This window comes from Budorcas taxicolor, chromosome 12 (genome assembly GCF_023091745.1).
Source record: "Budorcas taxicolor isolate Tak-1 chromosome 12, Takin1.1, whole genome shotgun sequence".
NCBI classification, from domain to species: domain Eukaryota; kingdom Metazoa; phylum Chordata; class Mammalia; order Artiodactyla; family Bovidae; genus Budorcas; species Budorcas taxicolor.
In genome coordinates, this window is record NC_068921.1 from 33,286,095 (window position 1) to 33,298,290 (window position 12,196).

Consider the following 12,196-nt stretch of genomic DNA (forward strand, 5'->3'; position numbering starts at 1 on the left):
CCAGGCTTCCCTGTCCATCACCAACTCCTGGAGCTTGCCCAAACTCATGTCCATCAAGTCAGTGATACCATCCAACCTTCTCATCTGTCCTCTCTCTTCCCCTTCTCCTGCCTTCAATCTTTCCTAGCATCAGAGTCTTTTCCAATGAGTCAGTTCTTCGCATCAGGTGGCCAAAGTACTGGAGTTTAGCTTCAGTATCAGACTTTTCAATGGATATTCAGGACTTATTTCCTTCTGGATGGACTGGTTGTATCTCCTTGCAGTCCAAGGGACACTCAAAAGTCTTCTCCAATACTACAGTTCAAGAGCATCAATTCTTTGGTGCTCAGCTTTCTTCATAGTCCAGCTCTAACATCCATACCTGACTACTGGTGATTGAGTCAGTGATGCTATTCAGCCGTCTCCTCCCCTTTTGCCTCCTTCTCCTCCTGCCCTCAATCTTTCCCAGCATTATTGTCTTTTCTGATGAGTTGGCTCTTTACACCATGTGGCCAAAATATTGCAGCTTCATCTTCAGCATCAGTCCTTCCAATGAATATTCAGGGTTGATTTCCTTTAGGATTGACTGGTTTGGTCTCCTTGCTGTCTAAGGGACTCCTTGCAGCCCAAGAATCACAGATATGGAGGGTCAATTGTAAAGATACATATGGGTTTCTGACTGTGTGTGGGTTAGCAGTCTACCTCCACCATTTTTCAAGGGCCAGTATAAATTTGGGGTACATTTGGTGGGTTAATCTGTCAACCCTCATTGATATGAGTGCAGTGAGAGTAGATGAGTGTTTCAGAGTTTTGCTGTGAAGGGAGCAGAGACCTAGAGTGGTAGCCGGAAGAGAACAGAATTGATGAAGTGTTAGTTGTTTTTGAAGGAGCTATTTCATCTCTAAACATCAATTTCCTGCCTGCAAATTGGGTATGATAATAGTTTTTACTTGATAGAGTTGTTGTGAGAGTGCTTTGAGGTAACTCCCATGAAGTTGCTGCAAAACACTTAGCAAGTCCTCTGGGAATGTTAGATATTAATGTAATTATGAAAGACTCACAAAGCAGGTCCAACCACCATGCAGTCACTTATCCATCTGGCAAACATTTGGAAACATACCATCCATGTGCTCTCCTTTTTCCAGCTCTCCACGTTTCTGCTTTAATGTGCCTTGCCATGTTCATCGAGAACCATGCACTCAATGACCACAGTAACTTAGTGCATATCTTGCGAAGAGGCTCAGCTGGCCTGGCACCATAAAAAGGGACAGTTGCTTTCTTGCCACCTTTCTCAATTACATCTTTGCCAGGCCCACTACTTGAAACCATTGGTTTTACCTGAAACTTCAACAGTCTCTTTGGCTCAGGACTGAAACTCAACCTAGATGAGACCCAGCAGTTACTGTTAAAAGCAGAGTTTTTATCCTTATAGAATGAGACTTATTTTTGTTACCAGAAATCTACAATTTACATGAAGGACCTCTTACTCAGAATAGCTGGATCACGTTAGATAACTGCTTTATTGAATTGTACCCATTTTCAAACGACTGTTTCATAACCATGGTGCCTTTGAAAATAGAAGGAAAACTGTCTCCAGTTTCTTAGAGCAGGGATTGAAAACACAGGGAAGAACTGGCAGGACTAGAGTGAAGGGGAACATATACATGTAGTCGGCAGAGGACAACCATACATGTGTTGGGGAAAAGGCAACACACACGTTGGAGGGGGAGTCCATGGGGGAGCCCTGGTCCCCCAGAGGGGCAGCCAGAGCAGCCACGCCTTCTGGAAATGAGTACCCACTGTTGGCACAGGTTTTTAGCTCTTAGAAGATAATTGGAATTCTGTGCTTTGATTTGAAATATCCTGATTTATAACCGTTGTTTAATGTGTAACATGTTGTAAGGGCAAAACAATACATGCCTGTTGACTGAGTGCAGCTTGCTATCTTCCGACCTTAAGTTCTGGGTCCTAGATTGGACTTTGCTGCTGCTGCTGCTAAGTCACTTCAGTCGTGTCCAACTCTGCGACCCCATAGACGGCAGCCCACCAGGCTCCTCTGTCCCTGGGATTCTCCAGGCAAGAATACTGGAGTGGGTTGCCATTTCCTTCTCCAATGCATGCATGCATGCTAAGTCACTTCAGTCGTGTCCGACCGACTCTGTGCAACCCTATGGACAGCAGCCCTCCAGGCTCCTCTGTTCACAGGATTTTCCAGGCAAGAATCTTGGAGTGGGTTGCCATTTCCTTCCCAGATTGGACTTTACTGCTCCCCTTAGAGGCTACTCATGCAGAGGAGACCAGTTGAAAGGTAGAGTCAGTCAACTTTGCCCAGTGTATGTTGATATAATTTGTTTTCTTAGAGGCTTTCTGAGCTCTTGCTTTTTCCCCCAGAAAAGCAATAGCCTTTGGTTAGAGCATTGGAGAAGGAAATGGCAACCCAGTCCAATATTCTTGCCTGGAGAATCCCAGAGACGGTGGGCCCTCGTCTATGGGGTCACACAGAGTCAGACACGACTGAAGCGACTTAGCAGCAGCAGCAGCAGCAGAGAGCTTTTATGTTCCTTTCATGAGTTTGAATGGCTGAGGAATAATTCAAAGAGAAAAAAGATTGAGAGCTGGTTCTGAGAGCCAACATCACTGAAGAGAAATGCATAGCCAGCATGGTGGTTGAAAAGTCAGGCTTCAGAGTTAAAAAGACCAAGGTTTGGACCTGAATCTTCTCTATATTTATAAGCCCGTGCCTTTGTGGACTTTTCTAACCCTCAGTTTTCTCATTATTAAAATGGTCGCAATACCTCTGCTGGTTGTGATGATTATGTGGAAGGGAGTCTGTGAAGGTTTTTCTAAGCCGGTGTATTGGATAGAGTGAGGGCTTCATAGATGTTAGCTCCTGCCTTTATGAATATTGTGGCAATTTTAACTACCATCATCTCTTCAGGAGCTAAAGTTGGCTAACTTGGTGCAGTTAAAAATAGTCTTGACACTGGTTCCAAACAAAATTTGGCTAAGAATTTAGCAGGAGGCTTACTTTCAGGAACAAATATGTTAGGATTGTTTTTTGTCAACAGCAAGAAATGAAAACAAAGGTTACTGTCACACATTTTTAACATATTTCCTAGAACAGCTTCTAGTTCTATTAGGTTCTGAAAGTTTTCTAATAACATGATTCAGCATGAATCTGTGGCCTCTTGACCTCAGCAGCATATGTACTGTTATGTTTGGTTTACCAATGAATGTGTGTGTGATTTTTTTTCTTTTGTGTTAGCTTTGCTTCCTTGGGTTTTAAGAAACTTAGCACATATTCTGTTGTAAATCTTCCTTTGCACCCAGCATAAAGCTGGGTGCCAGTAAGCACTCAGAACTTGCATGCTAATTTGATTTGCATTTTGGTCATAATACATGGAAACTTTTTAGCCTTTGTTTGGATTCAGCCAGTGCGGGCAGCTGTGGCTTCAGGGAAGAGGGCTCCTCATGGGGGCAGCACCAGGATCCTTGGTGGGAAGCTGGCTTGCCCGGCTATGTCTAGTTTGTGTCCCTGAGCACCTGCACAAATATTAACTTTCTAACCTGAGTGGTAGGACAGGAGCTGCCAGCATTCAGGCAGTTAACTTCCCCAGTAACTTATAAAATATAAGTGGACATTACAATAAAACATGTCAGGAAGTCATTAGAATTCTTTGAAAAGCTTAGTATTTCTAGTTTTGAAAAATATAGCAAGGCAAAGTGAATATCTACAAGTTTCAAAATACAGATTTAATGATAATTATATTCTATGGAAAAGAACACCTTACATAGGAAGCGTCAGATAAACCAACAAGGAAGAGCCTTGAAAAATTATTTTCTCCTTGTAATTGTGCTGACCACAGTGGAATGCATACATATAGGCATTTTGAATTATATACAAACCAGGAAGCTACTTTTGTTATTGAAACCTACACAAGTTTCAGGAAATTTCAAAGAAAACATTAAAATGATATTGTGTACATTTATATTTAAATTAAATTCCAACTCTCATGGAACTGATTTGTATGAAGATTTAAATCATTTTAGAAAATTTGTCCCATAAGAATCATCAGTTATAGATGTACAGAAATTTAATTTTCAAAATTATCAGAAGTTTATCCATCTGCAACCTCTTGCTCAGTTTTTGTGCTGAGCCACTGGGCTTTGAAATAGTCGTGAGGCAGAAAGTATGATAAAGGAAGAATATAAATAGATTTTTTTTTTAATGAGCTCACGTAAGGCACTGGAGCCTTCAGATATATGACATCTTTATTTCTTTCTTTGTAGCTTATTCCTGTAAACTGTTATCAGGTCAAATGCCTCGTATCCAATTGAATACAAATTCATTAGAGGTAAGTAATTTTTAAATATATATTTAATATGAATGTAACCAACTTGTTACTTGAAGGTTACTCAACTCCTTAAAACCTACAGAAGATTGCCATTAACTCCCACTCAAGTCCATTGGAAAGTCTAGGTTTGTCCCAAGATTCTTTTCACAAAACTGAAATTTTTACTGGTTTTCTATTCCTTGTCACCCCTGGCTTCCATTATTCCTCCCTCTGTGTTAGTCTAGTCCTTTAAAGCACCATCCCCCATCCCCCTGGTGTCATACCAAATCCAAGACTCAGATCCTTCATTTTTACAATGGAAAAAAGAGAAAAAATTTTGTCTGTATAACAGTCATTATGAAAAGTTTGAAAAGATCAATGCATTTACATTGCAAGAATGAAAGGAATTTGGAATCCAATAATGAACATCCTTGCCCTTAAAAGGCTAGTTCTATGAAGTATTTTTTACTGTATAATTTTCGTAGACTCATTTAAAAATAATTTTAAGTAGAATTCATTTATTCCTTTTCTGACACACTTCCTTTTTTTAAAAAATGTAGATCTGAGTTTCCGACATAGATCATTATTCTTCTCTGTGAAAAATCTTTAAAAATATTTCTTACAGAGCAGATCTGCTAGTGAGAAGTTTTCTCAGTTTTTGTTTGAGAAGGTTTTCATTTCTCTTTCACTCTGAAAGATGATTTCCTTGGATATAGAATTTGAGGTTGGGATTTCTTGTTCTTTCAATACTTTAAATATTTTACTTTACTCTCTTTTTGGCTGCAAACTTTCTGCCGAGAAGTCTGTTATTTATCTTCATTCCTCTACAGTTAAGGTGTTCCCTCCACTCTGGATTCTTGTAAGATTTCCTCTTTGTCTTTGGTTTTGTGCAGTTTTATTATGACATGCCTGGGTTACCCTGCTTGGTGTCTTTTGAACTTCCTGGGTCTTCGTTTTGTGTCTGTAATTAATTTTGGAGTATTCTCAGTTATTAGCACTCAAACTTTTCCTTCTGTTCTCTATTTCTTTTCTTTCTGGTATTCCAACTGCTTGTATGTTAGATCTTTAGAATGGTCCCACAGTTGAATATTCTGTTCTGTTTTTTTTTCTCTTCTTTTCCTCTTTGAGCTTCAGTTTAGGAAGTCTCTATTGACATTTCTTCAAGCTCATTAATTCTTTCCTCATATGTGTCCAGTCCACTGTTGAGTCCATAAAAGATATTTTTCATTTCTGTTAGTGTTTTTCACAGTGTTTTTACAGCCCTTTGGGGGTGGTGTTAAGGTATGTGGGCAGGGAAGTGTTACATAGCGAAGTGAAGTGAAGTCGTTCAGTTGTGTCCGACTCAGCAATCCCATGGACTGTAGCCTACCAGGTTCCTCCGTCCATGGGATTTTCCAGGCAAGAATACTGGAGTGGGTTGCCATTTCCTGCTCCAGGAGATCTTCCTGACCCAGGGATTTAATCCAGGTCTCCCACATTATAGGCAGACGCTTTACCATCTGAGCCACCAGGGAAGCTCTATAATCTTACGTTAAATCTCAGTCTACAAGAGAAACTGTACCCCTTTGTCTTAAGTGTTTCTTAGTTGCTGGAGTCCAGCTCCAGCAGCCAGGGAATCAGCCTGAAGGGGTGAGCGGTGTCGGTGGACAATGATGTATCCTCTGACTCATAGTACAGAATTACATGTTTATTTCAAGCTTCAGGTTTTCTTTTATACTTTGACAAAAGCATTAGGTCAGAGGTTTAACATTTTTAGTTTTCCCCACCCAGATTTACTGTCTCCAGAAAACATTGTTGCCCTATAAACAGAATTCCTGCTTCAGCGATTCTCTCAGAATTGGCTTTACTATTATCGACTTCTTATGTGTCCTATACTTAACTTGTGATTACATTGTAACTCATGCTACATTCCTCAGTTTATTTCTTATCTTTCTAAATCCTGTTTACCCCTAGCATCTTAAGATCACTACCTCCTAAAAAGGCTTCTAGCTATTCTTAATTATTCCTAAACCCTAAACTCAGCAAACTTCTTTTGCCATAAATATTTCCCTCACAAACAGGTCTCAGGAAACAATCCTTCCCATGGCCTCAAGCTGCAGCCTACATGCTCATCCTGGAACATTCTTTGTAAAGATCCTTGAACAAACATCAATGATTACTTTACAGATTATTTTCTGGACACAACTGCAGAAAGCTTTGTGCTTTCTCATGCTTCTTGCAAGCACCTTAACATTCTTTCCAGCCAAGTCAATCGAAGAAAGGAGAGAACAGGTCAGAATCACAAGAGCTAACTCCTTCATCCCGGGTCCATGCCTGCAGGACAAGGAGAGGGGGTTGGGGGCTGTGCCTTCATTTTGTCAGTAATGCCTAACGCGGCTCCCGACAGTTAGTGCTTTCTTTCTCCCCTTAGGTGAGACAAGGAGACCACATGGGGCTGGAGTTGGGTAAATGACTTTCCCTCCAGGTGGGATAAGGCTCTGGTAAAGTTTATAACCTCGGAGGTTAGGCTTTTGTGATGGAGAATGCTCTGGGTATATTTCCTTCTCTCTTAGAACCTTGATACCCAGTTTTATGGAAGTTCACCCCATTATTCTGTTCCCATCTTTTTAAATTTTCCCCAAATTTCTCTGAACTTCCTCTTTGCTGTTAGCACTTTTTCCATATTTTCCTACTTATAAGTAGGAAAAATTCTCCTACTTATACACCTTTTCAAAAATAGCTTTATTGAGATGTAATTCACATGGCATAAAATTAACCTGCTTAATATATTTTAAGGGATTTTCCTGTATTTACAGATACATGCAATCAATGGCAGAATCATTTTAGAAACTTTTCATCATCTGTAAAAGAAACTCTGTACCTTTAGTTGTCATCTCCCTGACCCTGCTTGCCCCACCCCTAAACAATACTCCTCTACTTTCTGTTTCAATGATTTACTTATTTTGGGCTTTTATGTTAATCAAATGATTTAATAAGCAGTCTTTTGTGACTGGCTTCTTTAACTCACCATAATGTTTTCAAGGTTCATCCATGTTGTACCAGGCATTAGTACTTCATATCTTTTTTTAATAGCTAAAGAATATTGCATTGTATGTATAAACTTTATTTATCCAGTCATCAGCTTGTTTCCACTTCTAGGCAATTATGAATAATGCTGCTGCTTGTACATCCATGTACAAATTTTTGTGCGGACATGTTTTCATTTCTCTTGAGTGTATATACACTGATAAATGGAATTGCTGGATCATTAACTCTGTGCTTAGTTTTTGGAAGAATTCCTGGACTATTTCCCCAAGTTGCTGCACCATTTTACATTCTGACCTTCAGTGTATGAGAATTGTGATTTCTTCACATCCTCATCATCACATTATTATCTGATTTTAAAATTCTAGTCATGCTAGTGGGTATGAAGTAGTATCTTATTGTGGTTTTGATTGGTGTTTACCTGATGACTAATGATCTCAAGCATCCTTTCATGTTATTTATCTACTTTTAAATTTAATTTTTGTGAGATTTTCAAAGGAGGTAGACATATGCCTTAATCTACTATCTTTTTAAAATACTTATATATTTTAGTTGGAGGCTAATTACTTTACAATATTGTAGTGATTTTTGCCATACATTGATATGAATCTGCCATGGGTTTACATGTGTTCTGCATCCTGAACCCCCCTCCCACCTCCCTCCCCATCCCATCCCTCTGGGTCATCCTAGTGCACCTGCCCTGAGCACTCTGTCTCAAGGTCTTTTCATTTATATTTAAAACAGTAAAAGCTAATTTCCCCCTCTTTGTTTTAGGCAACACAACAAGTGATTAATCAGAACTGCCAAGATCTTGGAGCACTGTTGGGTAAAGAAAATGACCTGGCCCTAATCATAGATGGTAAAACATTGAAACATGCCCTCCATATTGAAGTCAGGAAGTGCTTCCTTAATTTGGCCCTCTCGTGCAGAACAGTATTATGTTGTAGGTAAGAATATATTCACTGTTGGTTTTTCCCTGCTATATTTCATTTTTTTTTTATGGAAAGAAAATATAAACATGGAAATATAAGTTTTTTTTCATAGACAAACTACCTTATTGGGAAAATATACACTCAAACTGAAATGCAAGGTCTGAATTTAATTCTACTTGTCAGGTTTAAGATTTACTCAAAAGCAGTTTATAATTTTTCAGTGGCACATTATTTTGGTATGTTATTTATTGATGTATTGGTCAAATGAAAGAAATCTTTCAGGCACAACAAAAGGAAAGGAAAGGAAAGTGAAGTCATTCAGTCATGTCTGACTCTTTGCAACCCCATGGACTGTTGCCTATCAGGCTCCTCCATCCATGGGATTTTCCAGGCAAGGGTATTGGAGTGGGTTGCCGTTTCCTTCTCCAGGGGATCTTCCTGACCCAGGGATCAAACTTGGGTCTCCCACACTGCAGGCAGATGCTTTACCATCTAAGCCACAGGGAAGTCCAGGTACAACAAAGGCCCTGGTCATTTACAGGGAGGGCTAAATTTGAAACCAAACCACTGAGACCTAGAGGAAAATTAATTTATGAGTGGTTATTGAGTTAACTGACTGTTGCTCAGTTAACAGATAGTTATTATAAGACTAATGTTATTTTAGGCTATATTTTCATACATGAGTAAGAAGACCCAAAATCAGAATAGTGATCATCCAGTTCTTTTCTTAACTGGTCAGAACTGACTTGAAGCTTTGGTAGAGCATACAGAACTGCGTTAAGGAGTGAGTGAAGAATCTGAGGATATGTGGAGAACTTGAGTGCCAAGAGGATGGGATTAAGATTTAAATTAAGATATGATGAGTCAGGGGCTTTCTTAGGTGATGCTAGTGGTAAAGAACTCACCTGCCAATGCAGGAGATATAAGAGACGCAGGTTCAATCCCTGGATTGGGAAGATCCCCTGGAGGAGGACATGGCAACCCACTCCAGTATTCTTTCCTAGAGAATACAAGCACAGAAAAGCCTGGTGGGCTACACTCCACAGGGTTACAAAGAGTTGGACATAACTGAAGTGACTTAACATGCACTCACATGAAGAGTCAGACTTGAGATTAATTAAATTGATTAGTTTTTTCCCTCTACAAAGATCATAGTCCAAACATAAAAGTGATCATCAGACTAAATGGTGAAGCTATTATCAGTGCAAGTATTTCAGTAAAAGAACCAGTGTCTCTTGATGAGAACTAGACTTACAAATAGGAGAAGGCAATGGCAACCCACTCCAGTACTCTTGGCTGGAAAATCCCATGGACGGAGGGGCCTGGTAGGCTGCAGTCCATGGGGTCGCACAGAGTCAGACACGACTGAAGCGACTTAGCAGCAGCAGACTTACAAATGGTTTCTGATCTATTCTACTTCAGAAAATGTTTCTATTATACCCATAATGTAGTGATGTTAACTGAATGTATTCTCTTCATTATGAAGCGAAGTTTATTTTTTTCCCCCCAACTGTGTTTCTACCTTAAATTTTGGAGCATGTTCTAATCAAAAAAACCTTCTATCTGCTCAGTTTATAATAATCTCATCCTAAGTTTGAAAAGGTTAAATTTAAATAAGTTATTAGGAGTTGTTTTGAAGGAGGAGAATGATAAGTGAGGTCATTTGCTTACTGGAATATGAAACCCTGTGAGCCCTTATTGTTTTTGATAGAAGTGTGTGTCTAACTTGCTGACTGAGTGAATAAATGAGTGATGGGTAGGGCCTTCCTTAGAAATTAATGAATGAATTGGAAAATTTACCAGTAACTGCCATTTAAATGTGACTGTATGTGGATTATTGTTGACTCCTTTGTAAAGCCTTTTAGAACAGGATGAATAAAATGAACCAAAACATGGTTGGTTGTTTCTTTCTTTTTTTTTTCCAGGTTATCTCCCCTCCAGAAGGCTGAGATAGTGGATGTGGTGAAGAAGCAGGTGAAGGCCATCACCCTGGCCATTGGGGATGGTGCCAACGATGTGGGGATGATCCAGACGGCCCATGTGGGTGTGGGCATCAGCGGGAATGAAGGCATGCTGGCCACCAACAACTCTGATTATGCCATTGCTCAGGTCAGTGGTGAGGGTGGCCAGCTGGGCATGGGGAGTGTTGAAGACCTCGGGTCCACCCCCAAGGTTTAGCCCAGTGTCTAAGCTGCTTTCAGTTTGAAGCCATCAGCACCTCTTTGAAGGCTATACTGCTCACTGATCAACAGGCTGATAAATGGAGAGAGGAGTTTTTAGGGCAAGAAATAGTGGCTTTATTGGGAAAGTCAGCAGACTGAGAACATGCTGGACTGAGAACCATCTTGCCTGAGTCCGAATTCAAGCTTATTTTATACTAAAAGGGGAGGGGATAAAGTCCTGGCTCTGGTCAGCTTCTGGAGCGGGGTGTGTTAACTTCTTTCTTCCTGAAGCCATTCACAGGTGGGCTGTGAGCTGAACCAAAAGGTATTTTAGCTTCCCCTGGAAGGCAGGGTTCCTAGAGATGGGCCATTATGTGTAATTTAAACTTATAGGCAACATCCCTTTAGTGATTAGCTTGTAATAGAATACAGAGGTTCTACCCTATCTCCTTAGTTTCGTGCTGATGCATTTTGCTGCAGTAATGCATGCATATGTGCTAGGTTGCTTCAGTTGTGTCTGACTCTTTGGGACCCTCTAGACTGTAGCTTGCCGGGCTCCTTTGTCCATGGGGTTCCCTTGGACAAAGAATGGGTTACCTTGCCCTTCTCCAGGGGCTCTTCCCAACCCAGGGATCGAACCCACATCTCTTACATCTCCTGCATTGACAGGCAGGTTCTTTACCACTGGCGCCACCTGGGAAGCCCTTGCAGCAGTAAAGGCCTCCCCTTTCCAGCTTTGAAGTTTTAAAAACTGCTGCTGCTAAGATTCTGTAGTTCTGCTCATATAACGAGGTCCCCAGTCTCTCCAACCTGTATGTGCTTTGCTTTGTGGTATCTCCTGATAAAGACTTAAAATATCCCTATTCCCCCCCCGACCCTTTTTCTTAAGGAGATACTACTGCCTTTTGGCAGGCATTTTAAAAAATTCAGCTTTGTTTATTTAGAGCAGTTTTGCTTCACAGCAAAATGGAACAGAAAGTACAGGTATTTCCTGTACACCCCCAGCCCCCGCCACCTCAGCCTTCCCTGTTAACAACATCCTTTATCAGAGCAGTTCATGTGTTATAACTGATGAACCTACACAGGTCATTATCACCCAAGGCCCATAGTTTACACTAGGATTTTTCCTTGTGTTGTACATTCTGTGGGTCTGAACAAATGTACAATGACATGTATCCACCATTATAGTATCACACAGAGCAGACTCACTTCCCTAAAACCCTCTCCTATTCGTCTCTACCCTTCGCCATAACTCTTGGAAACCACTGATCTTTTTACTGTTTCCATAGTTTTGCCTTTTCCATAATGTTGTATAGTTAGAATCACACAGCAGTCTTTTCACACTGGCTCCTTTCACAGTTATATGCATCTTAAAGTTCCTCTATGTCTTTGCAGTTTATCCAATTGTACATCTCTAAACACTATGTTTTACCTTGTGTGTGTGCTCAGTTGTGTCTGACTCTTTGCGACCCCATAGCTGTAACCCGCCAGGGTCCTCTATCCATGGGATTTCCCAGGCAAGAATACTGTAGTGGGTTGCCATTTCCTCCTCCAAGGAATCTTCCTGACCCAGGGACAAATCTGTGTCTCTGGCTTCTCCTGAATTACAGGCAGATTCTTTACCACTGAGTCCCCTGGGAAACCCTTTCTTTTTAAGTTGTTGTTCAGTTGCTAAGTCGTGTCTGACTCTTTGTGATTCCCTGGACTGCAGCATGCCAGGCTTCCCTGTCCTTCACTATTCCCAGAGTTTGCTCAAATTCATGTC

General features: G+C 40.6%; 1 protein-coding gene across 1 annotated transcript in view; it reads left to right on the forward strand.

The window, feature by feature from the left end:
- The window catches only part of LOC128057571 (phospholipid-transporting ATPase IB-like), a 142,694-nt gene that overhangs the window by 69,100 nt on the left and 61,398 nt on the right, over positions 1-12,196 (forward strand). Inside the window, exons 25-27 of the mRNA XM_052650030.1 lie at positions 4,270-4,334; positions 8,112-8,284; positions 10,195-10,378. Coding sequence (XP_052505990.1) covers positions 4,270-4,334; positions 8,112-8,284; positions 10,195-10,378 — 422 coding nt within the window. The remainder of the gene's footprint in view (positions 1-4,269; positions 4,335-8,111; positions 8,285-10,194; positions 10,379-12,196) is intronic.